The 15597-nt window shown below is 43.5% G+C and overlaps 1 protein-coding gene across 25 annotated transcripts in view; it reads right to left on the bottom strand.

Annotated features, from left to right (window-relative positions):
* The window catches only part of Ppfia1 (PPFI scaffold protein A1), a 119483-nt gene that overhangs the window by 39491 nt on the left and 64395 nt on the right, over positions 1–15597 (bottom strand). For 15 of the 25 annotated variants that reach the window (XR_002397351.2, XM_087205448.1, XM_021264451.2 and 12 more), the window contains exons 8-15: positions 14431–14577; positions 12888–13022; positions 11580–11654; positions 11127–11210; positions 8505–8636; positions 6651–6713; positions 5156–5235; positions 2179–2314 (exon numbers count right to left, since the gene is read on the bottom strand). Coding sequence is in view for 24 of the 25 variants with exons in the window: in XM_087205448.1 (XP_087061574.1) it covers positions 2179–2314; positions 5156–5235; positions 6651–6713; positions 8505–8636; positions 11127–11210; positions 11580–11654; positions 12888–13022; positions 14431–14577 (852 nt within the window). In the remaining variant the exon portion in view is untranslated. The remainder of the gene's footprint in view (positions 1–2178; positions 2315–5155; positions 5236–6650; positions 6714–8504; positions 8637–11126; positions 11211–11579; positions 11655–12887; positions 13023–14430; positions 14578–15597) is intronic. The other 10 variants (XM_087205451.1, XM_087205450.1, XM_004852158.4 and 7 more) reach the window with 1 other exon arrangement.

Genomic DNA, 15597 nt, shown 5'->3' with positions numbered 1-15597 from the left:
ATGGAAGTGAGGGTGTGTGACTTGCCAGACCAGAAAGCCAAAGTTCACTGGGCTTTCTCAAGAGAGTGTGTGCTCTGAGGAGAGCCAGCACCCAGCAGCTCCACAGCTAGTGCACAGAGTGAGGACCTGAGCCTCTGGCCCACAGCTGTGTGAGAGTCAGTGCCCTGATGCAGGGCTCTGGGCCCTGCCAGGCCCTCCACAACTGCAATCTAGTGAGACCCTGAGCTGGAGTCACCCTGCTGTGCTGCTCTTGAACTCATACAATGGTGAACCAGGAATGCTCACTGTTTTTTTTTGTTGTTGTTGTTTTTTTATACAAAAACCTTTTATTTACTGTTTATATTTCTTCTTCCCATCCCTATCCCTGACGTGGAAACCAACCAGCTTCTAAGACTTCCTGATGTCTGGTTCTTGAATATGGATGGGGTGCTAGGGACATGGCTGAAGGTCATGAAAGGTGAGAATCGCCTCTTCTGCTGTCGTGGAAGTTGAGAGAAGCTTTCTTTCCTTCCTGGCTGTAGCTACAGCAGCTTCCCAGGGTAGCCCCTCTAGTCAGAGGATCCAGAGATGACACGTCTCTCAGGGGCCTGGAGGGACCTGTTATGCTTTGCTTGTATCTCTTCCAGGTCAAGGCTCTAGAGCTGAGCCAATCTCTCACCTGGAGATGGACTCAGTGGCAAGGGGTGTAGGAAGGTGTGTGTGTGTGTGTGTGTGTGTGTGTGTGTGTGTGTCCCAATCAACAAACAGGAAGCAGAAAGAGATTGGCAGTGAGATGGGGTTTTGGGGTAGGGAGTTCTGTTCAGGCAGATTATAGCCCCATAGGAATAGGCATTTCTTGGGCCTGGGGATTTAGCTCAGTGGTTCCAGTGCCTGCCTTGCAAGCGCAAGGTCCCAAGTTCGATCCCTGGTACCAAAAAAAAAAAAAAAAAGGAATCGGCATTTCTGGCCTACAACCACCTGGAAGAGAGAGACTGGAGCCCTTACCCCACTTTAGACAAAGAACACAACAAACACTTTTAGTCTGACAGTACCAGGAAAGTATAACCATAGGCAGAGAAAAGGGCAAGAATCCCTCATCTGCCAGACACGGGCTTGGCTGTCTCCCTGGCTGCCACGGCCCACTCTGGGTACTGTCACCCCAGGCTCTGCCATTACTGCCCACCATAAGCTCTACTGGAGACTAATGCTGCCAGCCAGACTGTGGCTGGTGGGGCAGAAATGAGGACTCTGAGCTCTAGGGCCCTACCCCTGGGTGAGGTCACCCATGGAGACACTCAGCCCTTTCCCACAGTCCTGCTGCTTTGAATGCTCACTGTTTTGAGCCATTACACTTTGTAGTAACTTGCTATATAGCACTAGGTAACTAACATTCATGCCACATTTTACTTTCTTCACTGCTTGTTTCTTCTCAGTAGAACATATGCACACTCAGGTGTAGGCATCTTGTCTTTTTAAGCACTGCTGAAGCCCTACGTCTACAGTGTTGCCTGGCCCAAACTAGCTGTTCAACAAATATGGGTGGTCAGTTACATAGCAGTTTATCAAAAGACATGCTGTTGAAGAGACTGAAGTACGTAGGTGCTATAGTTCAGCTCTGCAATGTTCTTCAAAGGCCCATGTTAAAGGCTTGGTCCCCAGCCCACGGTGGTATGGGCTATGGGAGGACTCTGGGTCTCTGGGGGTGTGCTCTTGAAGGGAACTGTGAGATGCTGGCCCCTTCTTCTTTCCCTCTTTGTGCTTCCTGGCCATGAGGTAAGAAGCTGTGCTGTGTCACATGCTCCAACATGATGTGCCACCTCACCCAAAGCAACAAGGCCAACTGATAATGGACTAAAATCCGTAAAACTAAAACTGTGAGCCAAAACATTTTCTTTTTACAAAATGATTGTCTCAGATATGTTATCATATTAGAAATATGAATTATTTTCACTGTCATAAATATATATATTCATTACTGTCAATCACTACTTCAAATTGGTACTAATTAGCATTGTACACATCTGACTGCAGTTTACCAAAATTTTTCTCCAAAAAAAAAGCAAAAAGGAACCATGCCCTTAAAGTACACTCTTAGAAAAAAGAAAATGGGGGAGAAGCAGCAAGCCACCTATTGAGAGCTTAGTTCAAGACATGCAGGTAACTTTTGTAAAAGCAGATGTACTTCATGCAAGGCCTTGCCTTGGAAGGCTCGTCCCGCAGCGCTGCCAGCCGGCCTTTCTGGGGGCGCCGCAACACTGCACTGGTGCTGTAGGCATCTGTGTGCCCGTCTGCCATGGGGAGCCTGAAATCTGGGACACTGCCCAAGTGGGGACGGCTGAAATGTGAAACAAAGGTCGTTGTTAGAAGAAAGGTAAACAAGCTTTGCGACTCTTCAAGCCAGACCTGTTGATTTGGAAACCACGTAATTTCATGCAGGATATGGTCTCCAAGGAGGGCATTTTCCTTATGTGCTGAGAGCTACACTCAGCATGCTCAAAGCCAACAGTTTAATTTTTAGTTTTCCAACTCTACTAGGAAGAAAACTTCACCATCCAGGAAAATCCATCCAGACTGCTACAGACATGGAGGAAAAGACAGACATCTAGGCTCTAGTCTGCAGACACCTGAAACCTATCTATCTGAGAACTGTCCTCTAGGTCAAGGCTGCAGACCCTGCATTTCTACTTTCTCCACAGCTGACCAAGAGGCATAGCCAGACGCCACTTCCAGCCTTCAACTGCTCTGCAGTTTTCCTTCTCACGTCAAGATTTGTGGAGTGAGAACCAGCAGTCTCAAAGCCATCTTGAGGACCCAGGCTGCACAAGTCCCTTCAGCACAACTGGGGCACCTGGGAACTGGAGCTGGGGTTTGCCTCTTTGTTTCTGAACCCAAAGCCCAGTCCTATGTGCAGTTAAGAACTCCCTCCTCAGGGGTATGGGGGAGCGCTGTTGTTCCCATTGGCCAAAGCCTCAGGAAAGCAGTGGAAACTCAATTCCAGCACTCACTCATGGTGTCCATCCTGCTGCTGCCCATATTTCAGAAATCCTTCAGAGCCAAAGCTCTTGGGAGATGGAACCCACTTATTTGCTCACAGAAGTTATGCAAGGGATTCCTCATGACTCCTCTGATCCACAGACAGGGCCCATAGGATATGCCAACTCATTTACTTTAGGCTTATAGACTCCTCTCCACATTTTAAAGAAATGTCCCCATGGAGTGTATGTGAAATTCATGACTTGTTTATAACATACCAAAGTTTGGCTTTTCCCTTTGACCACAATTGTCTTATTTCCTCCATTCCCTCATACCTAATTAAATTGATTATTTGCTTTTTTCAGCATGACTTTAGCTAGATGCTTTGGGGTCACGGCACACTACAGAACTGGATAGATGCTAAGTACATAAAATTGTGCATGTAATCCCAGACAGTTTGAGGATCCTCTGAAGGCCACCAATGCCTCCTAATTTTGATGCTCTTTTTAGCTGTACTTCCCCTAGCTCTGCCATCACCCACAACCAGTCATTTTCCAGTCTTCTAATAGAAGCCTGTCTCTCATCTGTCTTTGCCACTACTTAGCTGTGGCAATCTTCCTTGCAGAAGATCACAAATACAAGAGGACTCATTCCTGTCAAGTCATGAAATATATGGAGTTAGCTCCATCTACTTTCAATCTTTTCAATCCTCCTAGCCAGGGCCGATGTCATCCCTTCTGTGATTCACCCCACCCTTCTAGGCCACCTCTAAGCCACCTAATATGGAACCTCTAGACCTGTCTCCTGGAACCAGGCCAGGTCCTCTTTGCTGCTTCTGCTGCCACTGTCCACATGCCTGCCAGCAGTGTGTAACACGGTCTATCACTGCTGCCCCCTCAGAACTCCCACAGCAAACAGTTCCTCTCCCCTGCCTCCTTTCACTTCCTCACCTTAGGATGGTAAACACGGGAAGCCTTCTAAAGCTTAAATTATCTTCCCCTCAAATTTCTTTGCTCCTTCAACTTCTCCCTCCTTTAATTACTAAAACTCTTCACTCAAGAAGGTCATAAGCACTGTGACTCACTGACACACGCTTTTCAAATATACATCTTACTGACTCCCCAGCACTATCTGTTATAGCCATCTTAGTGACAGTAGCCTCCACTGGTGAGGCTCTCCATCACCTGACCCAGCCATCTTTCTGTCCTCATGGCCCTTGATATGCCCTCTCTGTAAGCAGGTAAATCCTCCTCTTGGAAAGTCCATGCGGCTCTGGTTTTGCAGACAGTCGAAGTTTCTGGCTCTGACTTGGAACCATCTACACTGGTGTTTCTTCTTACTTTCTAGAAGTACATGTGGGTAGGACAGGGCATGGGATGTCCTACCCTTTCATATCTTAAACCTACAATGCAAAGGAGTCTGCCTAGACTCCGCACTTTCTCCCATGGGATGTTTCAGCCAGGAGCCTGTTTCCCATACACTGATCTCACAACTAACCACTTTGGTAACTTTTGCTAAAGTTTAACTCTTGCTTTACGACCATTTTCTTCAAAGAAACACCACCAAAAAAAAATTTAATACCTTAACAAGAATGACTGCCTCTATTACAAAGAGGAGGGAAAAAAAGAGGGATGTGTGTGGTTCATACCCTAAGCACTACACTGGATTCATTCACAAGGCAGGTGGTTTACTCCTGTATCAGCCAATCCGAAATCTCATCTCTAAAGATTCTAAAATGACTACACATCATGAACCTTCAATGTCTCCTAAAAAATACAAACTCCGAATGCTGTACTCTACCCACAAAATGTCAAGCCACTCTGGAGCTCTATCTGTGCAGGTACTCCCAGGGCAGGCTCAGTTTACGATGTCACTTCTGCTCCCATGAAGTCAGCCCTTCAGCTCTTCTCCTGGGCCCTGTCCTCCTGTCCCTGCACCTCAATATCACACTGCATTAGGTATCTAAGTATGTCCAAATGTTCCTCAGCTCCCAAACCTGTGTTTTTGAGTTTTGCCAATGATGTGTCTTCCTGGGCAAAGCTTCCACCTCTAGAAGGATATTTCACTCTTCCTCCTGGCCTGCTACCTCAATACAGGCTCCCTGAGGTCAAATCATGCCTCTACCTAGATGTGTTTCCCACCTGGCCAAGGACAGGCCACCTGCTTGCCCCCAGCAGTGGTGAAAGCACATGTGATATCATACCCAAGGTGGAGTGAAGCCCCTCTCAGCCTCATCTGGTCCAGCTCTGCCCTCAGAGCTTCGATGTTCAGGACAAGCTGCTCCTATAAAACAGTATGTGACCCACATTGACACTATTTCATTCAGATTTTAAAACCACTTGCATCAAATGTGCTAAGATGTTGAACATAACCATATCAAGTTAAATTGGCAGTTATAAATACTAAACGGTTTAATTCTGAGAAAATTTTCTCCCTGAGTTCTATAGTAAATTTATATAAACCCCAATGAGTTAAAAGCTGTTAACCCAGGGCCGGGAATTTAGCTCAGTGGTTCCAGCGCCTGCCTCACAAGCGCAGGGTCCCGAGTTTGATCCCCGGTACAAAAAAAAAAAAAAAAAAAAAAAAGCTGTTAACTCAGTCACAGAAAAACTGTAAAGGGGATAAGCACCAACCCATAAATAATTATTGATGTTATAGAAAGAAGAAGTCTCTTAGGGAACAAAATTCACTCACTCGTGCACATGTATCTATATTGTTTCTGTCTCATACCAAGCATGAGCTCATTCCTGTCTCATTTCTGGATCTGCAAAGACCAGCACAGTAGCCACTGGCCACACAGGGCTATTGAGCCCTTGAAGTGCAGTGGTTCAAACTGACCCGTGTGGTGACCATGGAACACATAGAAGATTTCAAAGACAGTATGAAAAAAGAATTCAAAGTGGCTCAGTAAGTTTTACATTAATACACAATGAAATAATATGTGGCTGTATCAGGCTAAACAAAATTAATTTCATCTATTTCTTTGTACTTCTTCAAACGTGGTTACTAATAACTTAAAAACTACACATGTAGGGCTGGGGATTTAGCTCAGTGGTTCCAGCACCTGCCTCACAAGCTCAAGATCCCGAGTTCGATCCCCAGTACCAAAAAAACAAAACAAAACAAACTACACATGTAGTTCATACTCTATTTCTGCTGAAGATCACTGGATTTTGTTTTTGCTTTTCAGTACTGAGGATTGAACTCAGAGCCTTTGCTCTGAACTACATCCCCAGCTATTCATTCATATATATATATAAAATATATATATGTATTATATATGTACGTATATGTTTTCTTTTCTTTTTTGAAGCAAGACCAAGTCACTAAGCTGGGCTTGAACCTGTGATCCTCCTCAGTCTCCTAGAGTGCTGAGATGACAGGTATGAGCCACCATGTCTGGTTTGTTTGTTAGTTTGTTTACTTACTTAGTTGAACTCCCAGCCCTAAGGGCACTACTCTTAATGAAAGGTTTATGCTAATATTTCACCCTCAAACCCAGAAGATTCAGGATTTGTACCCAATGCATCTCAAATACAATACTAAGAATGTTATGTGTCTTACTTAAGTAGGTGGACTAGGAAAGCCAGAGAGAAAGTTTACCTCAACTTCTGTCAAACATCCATGGTAACTATAAAAAGCTCAGTTCAATTCAGCTTTTAACACATTTCTCAATAAATTAGAGGAGATTTAAGTACCTTATCATGTTGTGTTTCTTCTAATTGCTTTTTTGCATTTTCAACTTCTCGTAATAGAGAATTCTGAAAAAGACAAAGAGAGGTCTTCAGTGCTAATTCCTTAAAACATCTCATGTAATAATGTGGCAATGGGAAGGCTCACATGGGTGTACTCAGGGCAGTGCCATAGTCCCAGCCTATCACTGGCCACAAGAGTAGGCCAACATATACTGTCTCTTGATCATGTAAAACTGCTTCTTGCACTGAGCAAGTATGCCAAGTTCATGGTGCAAGTTTATTTTAAGTAAGTAGACTCATTTACAATAATGTTTAGGTTTTGCAATTCATTGGTCACTTACAAAACTACAAAAATCAAGTTTCAAATGTAAAATTAAATCAAAGAAAAAAAATTCCTATTTTAGAGACTGATCTGATCAGGACGTGAGAGTCACTATTCTATGAGATCCCTAGCGCCAATCTTGGGACATTTCTGAGCCTCATCTCCAGGGACACTGCACAATCAGGACAGGTGTCATCAAATCTGAGCCCAACTGACCATCAGAGTGTCTCTAACAGAGACTCTAGGAGTAGCTAGCATATTTCCATGACTCAAGCACTCAAGAGCCCAGACTCATATTTCTTCCAAAATAGTTGATACAGAAAGAAGTAGAGGAGGGGGATTAGAACAGGAGACTACTTGGTTCAAATGAGTAAATCCTGCCTATTATACTATATGCCTGAAGTGTTACTGTGTTTGTAAATAAGATAGAAATTAACTTCCAAGTCAGTTGTGGTGGTGCACACCTTTAATCCCACCACTCTGGTAGGGGGAGGCAGGAAGATCGCAAATCTGGGCCCAACCTGGGCACTGGAGCAACTTAGTGAGACCTTGCCTCAAAAAAAAAAAAAAAAAAATTTACTTCTAATGACAAAGCATTGAAGGGCGAGAAATGGGCCAGCAGAAGCTGGCAAACTAGGGCTAATTAGCCAAACACAGCCCACTGCTTCTTTCTTTCTTTTTGGGGGGAGGGGACTGAACTCAGGACCTTATGCTTGGGGCAGAACCACTGAGCTAAATCCCCAGCCCTTTCTCTTTTTGGGTACCAGGACCTTGCACTTGCGAGGCAGGCCCGATGCCGCTGAGCTAAATCCCTGGCCCAGATTATTTTTTGGGGGGGTATGGAGATCGAACTCAGGACCTTGTGGTTGCGAGGTAGGCAGCAGAACCACTGAGCTAAATCCCTGGCCCACTGCTTATTTCTGTGGAAAAAAAGAAAAAAGCAAAACAAAAAAAAACTTGTTTTAAAAGACAAGCCCTTTCTCCTTTGTACCCCAGGCTGGCTGCAAGATTCTCTTGCCATAGCCTGAAGTGCCATCCCAACTGGCTAATGTAAGTAAAATTTTATTGGAACAAAGCTACATCCACTCATGCATATGATGTCTATGACTGCTTTTGTGCTAATTATTGGTTAGCACACAGTTATTTTATTTAATTCCTCATAATTACTATAAGCCTGAAATGTTTATTACCTGGCCCTCTATAAGAGACCTACTCCTATCCTAGAGAATAGAATGACAATTTCCTGGGCCGAGGATTTAGCTCAGTGGTTCCACTGCCTGCCTCCAAAATGCAAGGTCCCGAGTTTGATCACCAGTACCAAAAAAAAAAAAAGACAATTGCCCATACACTCAAATGGGACAGGAACACAGCGAATGATTAAGTCAACTTAGTGACTGACGGCAGCCTGCACCTCTCCCCACTACAGTAGGATTCCCGCTCTCTGTAACAGCTGTCCACCACTGTCAGCCTGTCCTTCAGGAGAAGATGAGTGTTCCTCTGTGAAGACCCCACAGTGAGTGTGGTGCTCAGTCTACCTTATCTTCCAGCGCGGCCATTCTCTCCTTCAGATGGAGCTGAAGCCTCTCGTTGGACTCTGAAAGCAGCTTGTCAACAGTGTCTGATAAGCGTTTATTATGTTCTTCATTCATCTTTTCTCTTTGCCTTGCCTAAAACAAGAGAAACAAAGACTTTGAACTTCAAATAGACACAATACCATTACTTTAAGAGTACTAGGGACCACTCAGGCATGGTGGTGCATGCCTGTAATCCCAGTGCTCTGGGAGGCTGAGGGAGGAGGATCTCAAGTTCGAGCCCAGCCTAGGCAACTTAGCCACTTAGTAAGACCTTATCTTAAAATAAACAATAATTTATAAAGAGCCAAGGATGTACAAAGGACCAAAAGAGAATCACACAGGTGCCATCATTCCCCCAGCTGCTCCTTCCCACTGTCATCCCCAGGGGACTCTCTAACATCATGATGATCAGAACCAATTCAGGCAAGGGAAACTCACAGACAGGCCTTGGAGATTGTTAACTAGATGGTCCCACTGCTTCTGTTAAATATAGGACTCATGGGGGCCTCAGGAATGACCAAAGTCATTAACTGTAAGTCGGACTTAGAGTGGAGATGGCATGCAGAAGCCAGCAGGTATTTAAGGGGATCAGCTTATCTACATACTCATAGAGGAATTTCCCCTTGTGTAAATAAAAGCTTGGGCCTGGATTCAAGGGAAAAAATGAGTTTAATTTTTTTACAAAGGTAAAAATAAATTGTTTTGAAAAAATGTACGATATGGAGGAATATTTTGCTTTTTAAAAATACTCCGGCATTGCTTGAATTTCTCATAATATAAATTTATATATAAAAACTACAAACAATAACCTTAAGTAATTTTAAAATGTGGTAACGAAGTGAACAAGTCTGGGGTTTTGCTTTGGTTTTGTTATTGTAGTACTAGGAATTGAACCCTGGGCACTGAGCTACATCCTAGCCCTTTTAAAATCTTGAGACAGGGTCTCACTAAGTTATCCAGGGTGGGCCGGAAATTGTGATCCTGCTGCCTCAGTTCTCAAAGTGCTGGGATTGCAGGTGTGCGCCTTCAAAACTGGCACATAGTCACTTCAAGGCTTTAAAGGTTTGTTTTCACTCCATATTCTGAATGAACACAAGCGACAGGTGGAAGGGGAAGAAGGTGCTAACAGGCAGAACACACCCACTCCCTCATTGCCTGAGCACCACTGGAGTGTCTACAGGATCCTCCCAGGCAGAGGGCAGTGGGTACAGGCTATGATATGCACTCACATCTCCCTGCCCTGCCCAGGTAGGAGGACTGACCCGACATGGGCTCGCCTGCCACAAGGGTGGGCAACACCTAGGCATGCAGCTTCCTCATCATAGGTAAAATGTGAGTAGAGGCATCTCCTTTTACTCAGACACTCACTGTAAAGATTAAATATATAGTCTTGTCGTTATCTAAAAGAGAACCAACACCTCGTACAGGGTACAGAATATCTGATATCCTTCTTAGATGTATATGGTTATTTTCTATCAGCATTACTAAGTAAAACAGTTTAACATTTACTTTTAATTGTCATAGTTATAAACAGCCCCATCACATTGGGTTATCCTTCATATCTCCATAAACCAGTTCTCACAGTAAGGAAGTCCTCTAATAGGGAAAAGGTCATCACTGCTTACAGGTAAGAGTGTGCTTAAGGATGTGGCTGTGTGCTGGGAGGTGGGGACTGGCTAACATGTAATCTCTTAATAGGCCTCAAAATCATCATTTCCTGGAAGCTTGTCTGATTTTCTTCAGGGTATAGCCAAGAATACAGATTTCTAGTGAAAATAAAACCTAACAGTCTTAACATAAAAAAAGCTGGTTAATGTGGGAGTGTGAAAGTTCTCCAAATAGGCATTTATGCTTCCTCTTTCCACCCGCAAAGAGAAATCCACCCTAATACTAGGCCAGGTGTTAGCTGGGCCTGGGACTGCCTCTTATTGCATCTGTTCCATACTGACACTCGCCTACTTCTGCCAGGGAAAAATTCTCTTAGGATTTCAACTGATAGAACCTTCTACCACCATGTTTTCCTAATGTCCTTTTTATGGAAGCTCAATTGTGATGTTGCTCTTGCTCAGAAATACCCCTTCCTGCACCTACCCTTACTTTTGGAGTTAATAACTCAGTACTTTGGGGTAGGTCTGACTTTGAATTTGGGACTGCAGTGCCACATGCTGAGAAAGCAGAATACTCATCTCCATCAACAGGCCTTGCTGTTTCAGGTGGGTCCCAGCCAGAACCACAGGTTTTGAGGGGAGGTGTAAGGTCCTACTTGTACTTGGAGCAGTTCCCCCAAAAGACTGGCTAAACAAGAAGCCTTTTCTGGACCTGGAATCCCATGTACTCCTGCAGTGCTGCCCATGGGCATGTGTTTCTTTTGGGGACATAAAATTTCCATATGAGAGATGTACTCATCAGTAGACAACTCACGGATGAGGTTACAAAGTATATACAACAGGAACTGAGACAGAGGACCTCTGAGCGGAGGCCAAAGAGAAGGGAGCAGTAGAAGAGGCCCAATCCCCTCAGCCCTTGCTGGGCCTTGGAGCTCCAGGCTCAAAGCCCATTCAGTCCTTCTGGCTCCATACACACCCGCTGCAGTTCTTGGTTTTTCTCTTCCAGCTGCGCCTCCATCTGCCGTAGCCTCTCTTCAATGTTGCCATGTCTTTCTTCAGCCTGCCAGCAAAGACAACGTGAGTTGATCTCATAGGCACACTTTATTGGAGGCATGCTCTGTACTACTGCAGCAGCAGCAAGCATCACATGCTCTGCGTGGACTGGATGAACCACATCAAAGGGAAAGCCTTACTCACATTGGCCAGCACGCCCTCTGTGGCTGCAGGTGTTAAAAACTGTGAGATAGCCAACCCTCTGGTGTGGAGATGCTGAAGCACAGTGGGTACTAATGACTGACTGGATGCTTCTCCCACCCCATGCCTGACCGCCACAGATTTGTGATTTCCCCATCCTCAGACTGCATCTGGTTAGTTAGCACGGAAAGCAAAAAGCAGCAGGCACAAGAAAGGAGCAATGTACACATTCTACCTTCCTAAGCTTGGAAGTAAGTTCGAACAGTTTAGCTTCCTTAACAGCAGAGCTCCCAGTAGGCAAAGGGTCAGACTACAAAACCAACGAGGACAGAAAGATAGGAGGGAGAAAAGAAACCAACACTTTATAAAGTAAATCACGAAGGGGAGGCAAGGTTCTGTTATACCTGGTAGTACACATCTGCTCAAGGGGACAGGCCTATCAACCTTCAACACCATCACCCGCCCCAAGGTTACCCTTGCCAACAGGATGTGGAGTCTGTCTAGCCCCTTCTCCTGCCCCTCCTCAGCAGCTAAGCCCGAGCCCGGGAAGACAGGACACCTTCCAGGGGCCAAGGAAGCCCCTACTGATGCTGCTCTGGGCCTGGCCAATGTGTCCTCCCACTGAAACACTAAGCCTTCCTTCCCTACAACCCTGGGAGGCTGAGGCTTGCCAGTTAGGTGCTCCAGGGCCCCTGTGTGGACTGACCAATCCAAGAACCTGCTGTACCACTTTGGAGCTGCCTCATATGCTTGCTTCCCTGTGGATGGCAAGAACTGAGAGGGCAGGGGCTATTCCTACACGGGCTTAGCCAAGAGTTGTTAAATATTACTCTGAAAACATTTTATTTATTTATTCATTCATTCATTCATTCATTCATTCATTCATTTATTTATTTTTTGGTGCCGGGGATTGAACTTGAGTCCTTGCACTTTCGAGACAGGTGGCGTAACCACTGAGCTAAATCCCCAGCCCTTAAAACATATTTTAAGTCAGACATGGTGAGGTATGCCTGTAGTCTCAGCTATTTGGGAGGCTGAAGCAGGAAGATTGCATAAGCCTAGAAATCAGGAGTTTGGGATCAGCCCAGGCGACAGATATAGCAAGACCTTGTGTCCAGATAAACAAACAAACAAACAAACACACAAAAAAACCCTCAAAGCATTTTTAAGGAATTTCAAAAGAATGAAATTACTTAAAAATTTCTTACAAGTTTATTTTGATTACCTTTACAAGAAAATGGCTTTTTGTATCTCTGTGAAAAGCTATCCTCTTTTCTCTACACAAAGCTTCTAGGCTTATGTTTGAAGTTGGTGCCTAAAATAACCCTAAGAAGCAGTGACTCAGATCACAACATGGTGGACGAACAGTGTGTACCTGACAGAACTGGAAGGAGACTCAGGGTGACAACAGGTGACATTTACAGAGCAATCCCATCTCAGACAAAACAGCACTGAAAACAAATCTGGACTGCTCCGTAGATTCAGGTGCCCTGAAATGGAATAATCAAAGGCCTAGTATGTGACCAGAAGGGCTCCAGAGTACCTTGGAGAGTGCTGCCACTCTCTGGGCCAGTTCTGCCTCCACCTCTGGCAGCGACTCTGCCTTCCTCAGGGTCTGCTGCAGCTTCTGCTCAGCCAGCTCCAGGCGCTCCTGTAACTGGCGGTTTTTATCCTCTGTCTAAAGAAGAGAGCTCAGCATCAGAGTGCATAATCCCCTTCCTGGCTCATTTCCATTGTTAATAGATTTAGACAAATTGAATGTAGATGTACACTGAGCTGTAAGACAGAAGCCATGGGGACTGGGCAGCTGCTTCAGGGTGAGGCTTTTCTCCCCAACTTGTTGGGCTTGATTTCAATGTGTAAAACATCTTTTGATAAACTTTTCGCTTTTCATAAATATCTTCAAAGAAATTAGTGTTTTTTAAAAGACAAAGGTTCTTTTTTGGTACCAGAGATCGAACTCAGGTCCTTGTGCTTGCAGGGCAGGAGCTGGAACTGCTGAGCTAAATCCCCGGCCTGATAAAGGTTCTTATATGCTAAGGAAAACCAGTTTTCTGTAAGAGTTCATTCATTCTTATTAACAAGTTAAGGTAAGAAGGGCTTCGAACTAACCCTTGTCAAAAAGCTGCCCGACCCTCACTTGGTGACACCACTTCTGCAGGCCCTACTGGCTCTGGGCACTTTTCTCATAGAGCTCTTCCAAAAACATCCTAATGACAAGCTGCTCAAGTTACTTCTTTTTTGGTCCTGGGGATCAAACTCTGGACCTTGCGCTTGCGAGGCAGGCGGTGGAGCAACTGAGCTAAATCCCGGCCCCTCAAGTTACATTTTAAGTGGATGATTGTTCTTTTTATAAATCCTTTTCCTCTAAAAATTTCTATGTAGAATATTTAACAAAAGATTTTAAAGAACATCTAGAAAACATCTGTGAGTATTGGTTGCTGAAAGGCTTTTTTCTTTTATATGCAGCATTCCCTTTTCCTCAGTGTCTATTTATCTCAGTATATGAATATATACATCATCCTTTAAATCTTCAAGAAACATACAATATGTTCTATCTTATAATCTTCTTATTGAAGTCATTCTTCCTGTGAACATTTTACACATTATTAAATATTACCCTATAATATCACTTTTAATGGCTGCCTATTTTATTTTTGATCAAACAACGCATCTTCTAAAATACAGTAGTACCTCAGTTCATAAACTTAATTTGTTCTTCGACTTTGAGAAAGATGGCCACATTTCTGTTCGTGTGGGAAAGATGGCCATGGTAGTGTTTGTCACTCAATGCAGAGTTTGCAAACAAAAGCAAAATTTTGCCCAATGCTTCTGAAGATGAACCAAACTGTAAACAAAAATGTTCCAGAAATGAGGTACCACTGTATCAAACATTTTTCAAGAAACCTGATGTGTTTCTAGTTACCAACAAGCAGCAATTGCCTTGAAGTTCTTTGCCACTTTGCTCCTTTAGTAAGAGTGCTAATAAGCAACAGAATAATAACTTTTGATGCAGATGAATGAATCAGTGTACTTCCATGAATATAATTCATTAAAATCAGAAAAAGGTCCATAAAATCCATTACCTGCCGATGTATAGAATCTTTATTTGCAATTTCATTTTCAAGTTTATCATTGAGGTCATGCACAGATGTGGCTTCACGCTGTGCAGCGAGGTAGCGTTTTTCAAGGGTAGTGATTCTCTCCTCCATGTCTTCCTTCTGGGCCATTGCCTAAATTAGGTATTTCAGAGGGGAAAAAAGATAGGTAATTAATGCATAATGCATTAATATACCTCAGTGAGAAAAAATTGGACAAAATCCTAAATTCAATCAAATATAAAAATGTGTCCTCAAAACTAAAGTGATAAATGTCAATCTTCTCAAATGTGGATGAAAATGTATTTATAGCAAATATAAATATTCAATACGATTAGCACAGATTCATCTGCTAAATGCTATGCCTTACCACTAACTTTACCAAGCTTATTATTTTACACATATTACAAATTATGCATAATAAAATATCTCAAAACTGTAAGAATTCAAGATGATGGTATCCAAGATGAATACAGCCTGTCTGCCCCAAGCTACAAATGGGCTTACACAGAACAGGGCATGGCCTTTCAATGGACATAGCACCAAGACACAGACTCATTTTCTCAGGTGAAAGTTGGGTAAAATCCCACACAATTACAAAGTTTAAGCACACTGACAAATAGAACATAAGTCAAAGTTTAATTTAATTGAACGCAACCACCTGAAGTCCACATTCAAATTCATACTACACACTATCAAACACAACTTTTTGCATGTGCAATACCTGTCTTCTATCCCTAAATTCACTGTTTTGGGGTCTTTCCCTGTTTACTAAGTAATTATTTTTAACAAATTTTTAATATTTAAAAAGGTAGATCTTAAAAGAAAAATTCCACAATTCTCTGCTACATGAATATTTTCCTGCTATGGTAAAAAATAATATAATCTAGTAAGTTACATAATATATGCAAATGTCTTCCTTTGTTCTAAATTCTTACATAAAAGTACCCTCTAAACTACCAAACACAACCAACCCTGTTCTCCACACCTGCAAACCAGCCCAGGGCCTCACAGAGGTATAAAGGGCAGGTGACAGGAGGAAGTGTCAGAGAAAGTATGTAGCCCTCATTTGATTTTATAATAGTGATTAGTTTCTCATAAAATTACACAGGCAGGGCTGGGGACTTAGCTTAGTGGTACCGCCCCTGCCCTGCA

Source organism: Heterocephalus glaber, unplaced genomic scaffold, assembly GCF_053883595.1.
Source record: "Heterocephalus glaber isolate CG9 unplaced genomic scaffold, H.glaber_assembly_v1.0 deba00000594, whole genome shotgun sequence".
In the NCBI taxonomy this organism is placed as follows: Eukaryota; Metazoa; Chordata; class Mammalia; order Rodentia; family Bathyergidae; genus Heterocephalus; species Heterocephalus glaber.
The sequence above is the reverse complement of the archived record's forward strand: the minus strand, read 5'-3'. Positions and strand labels throughout refer to the sequence as shown.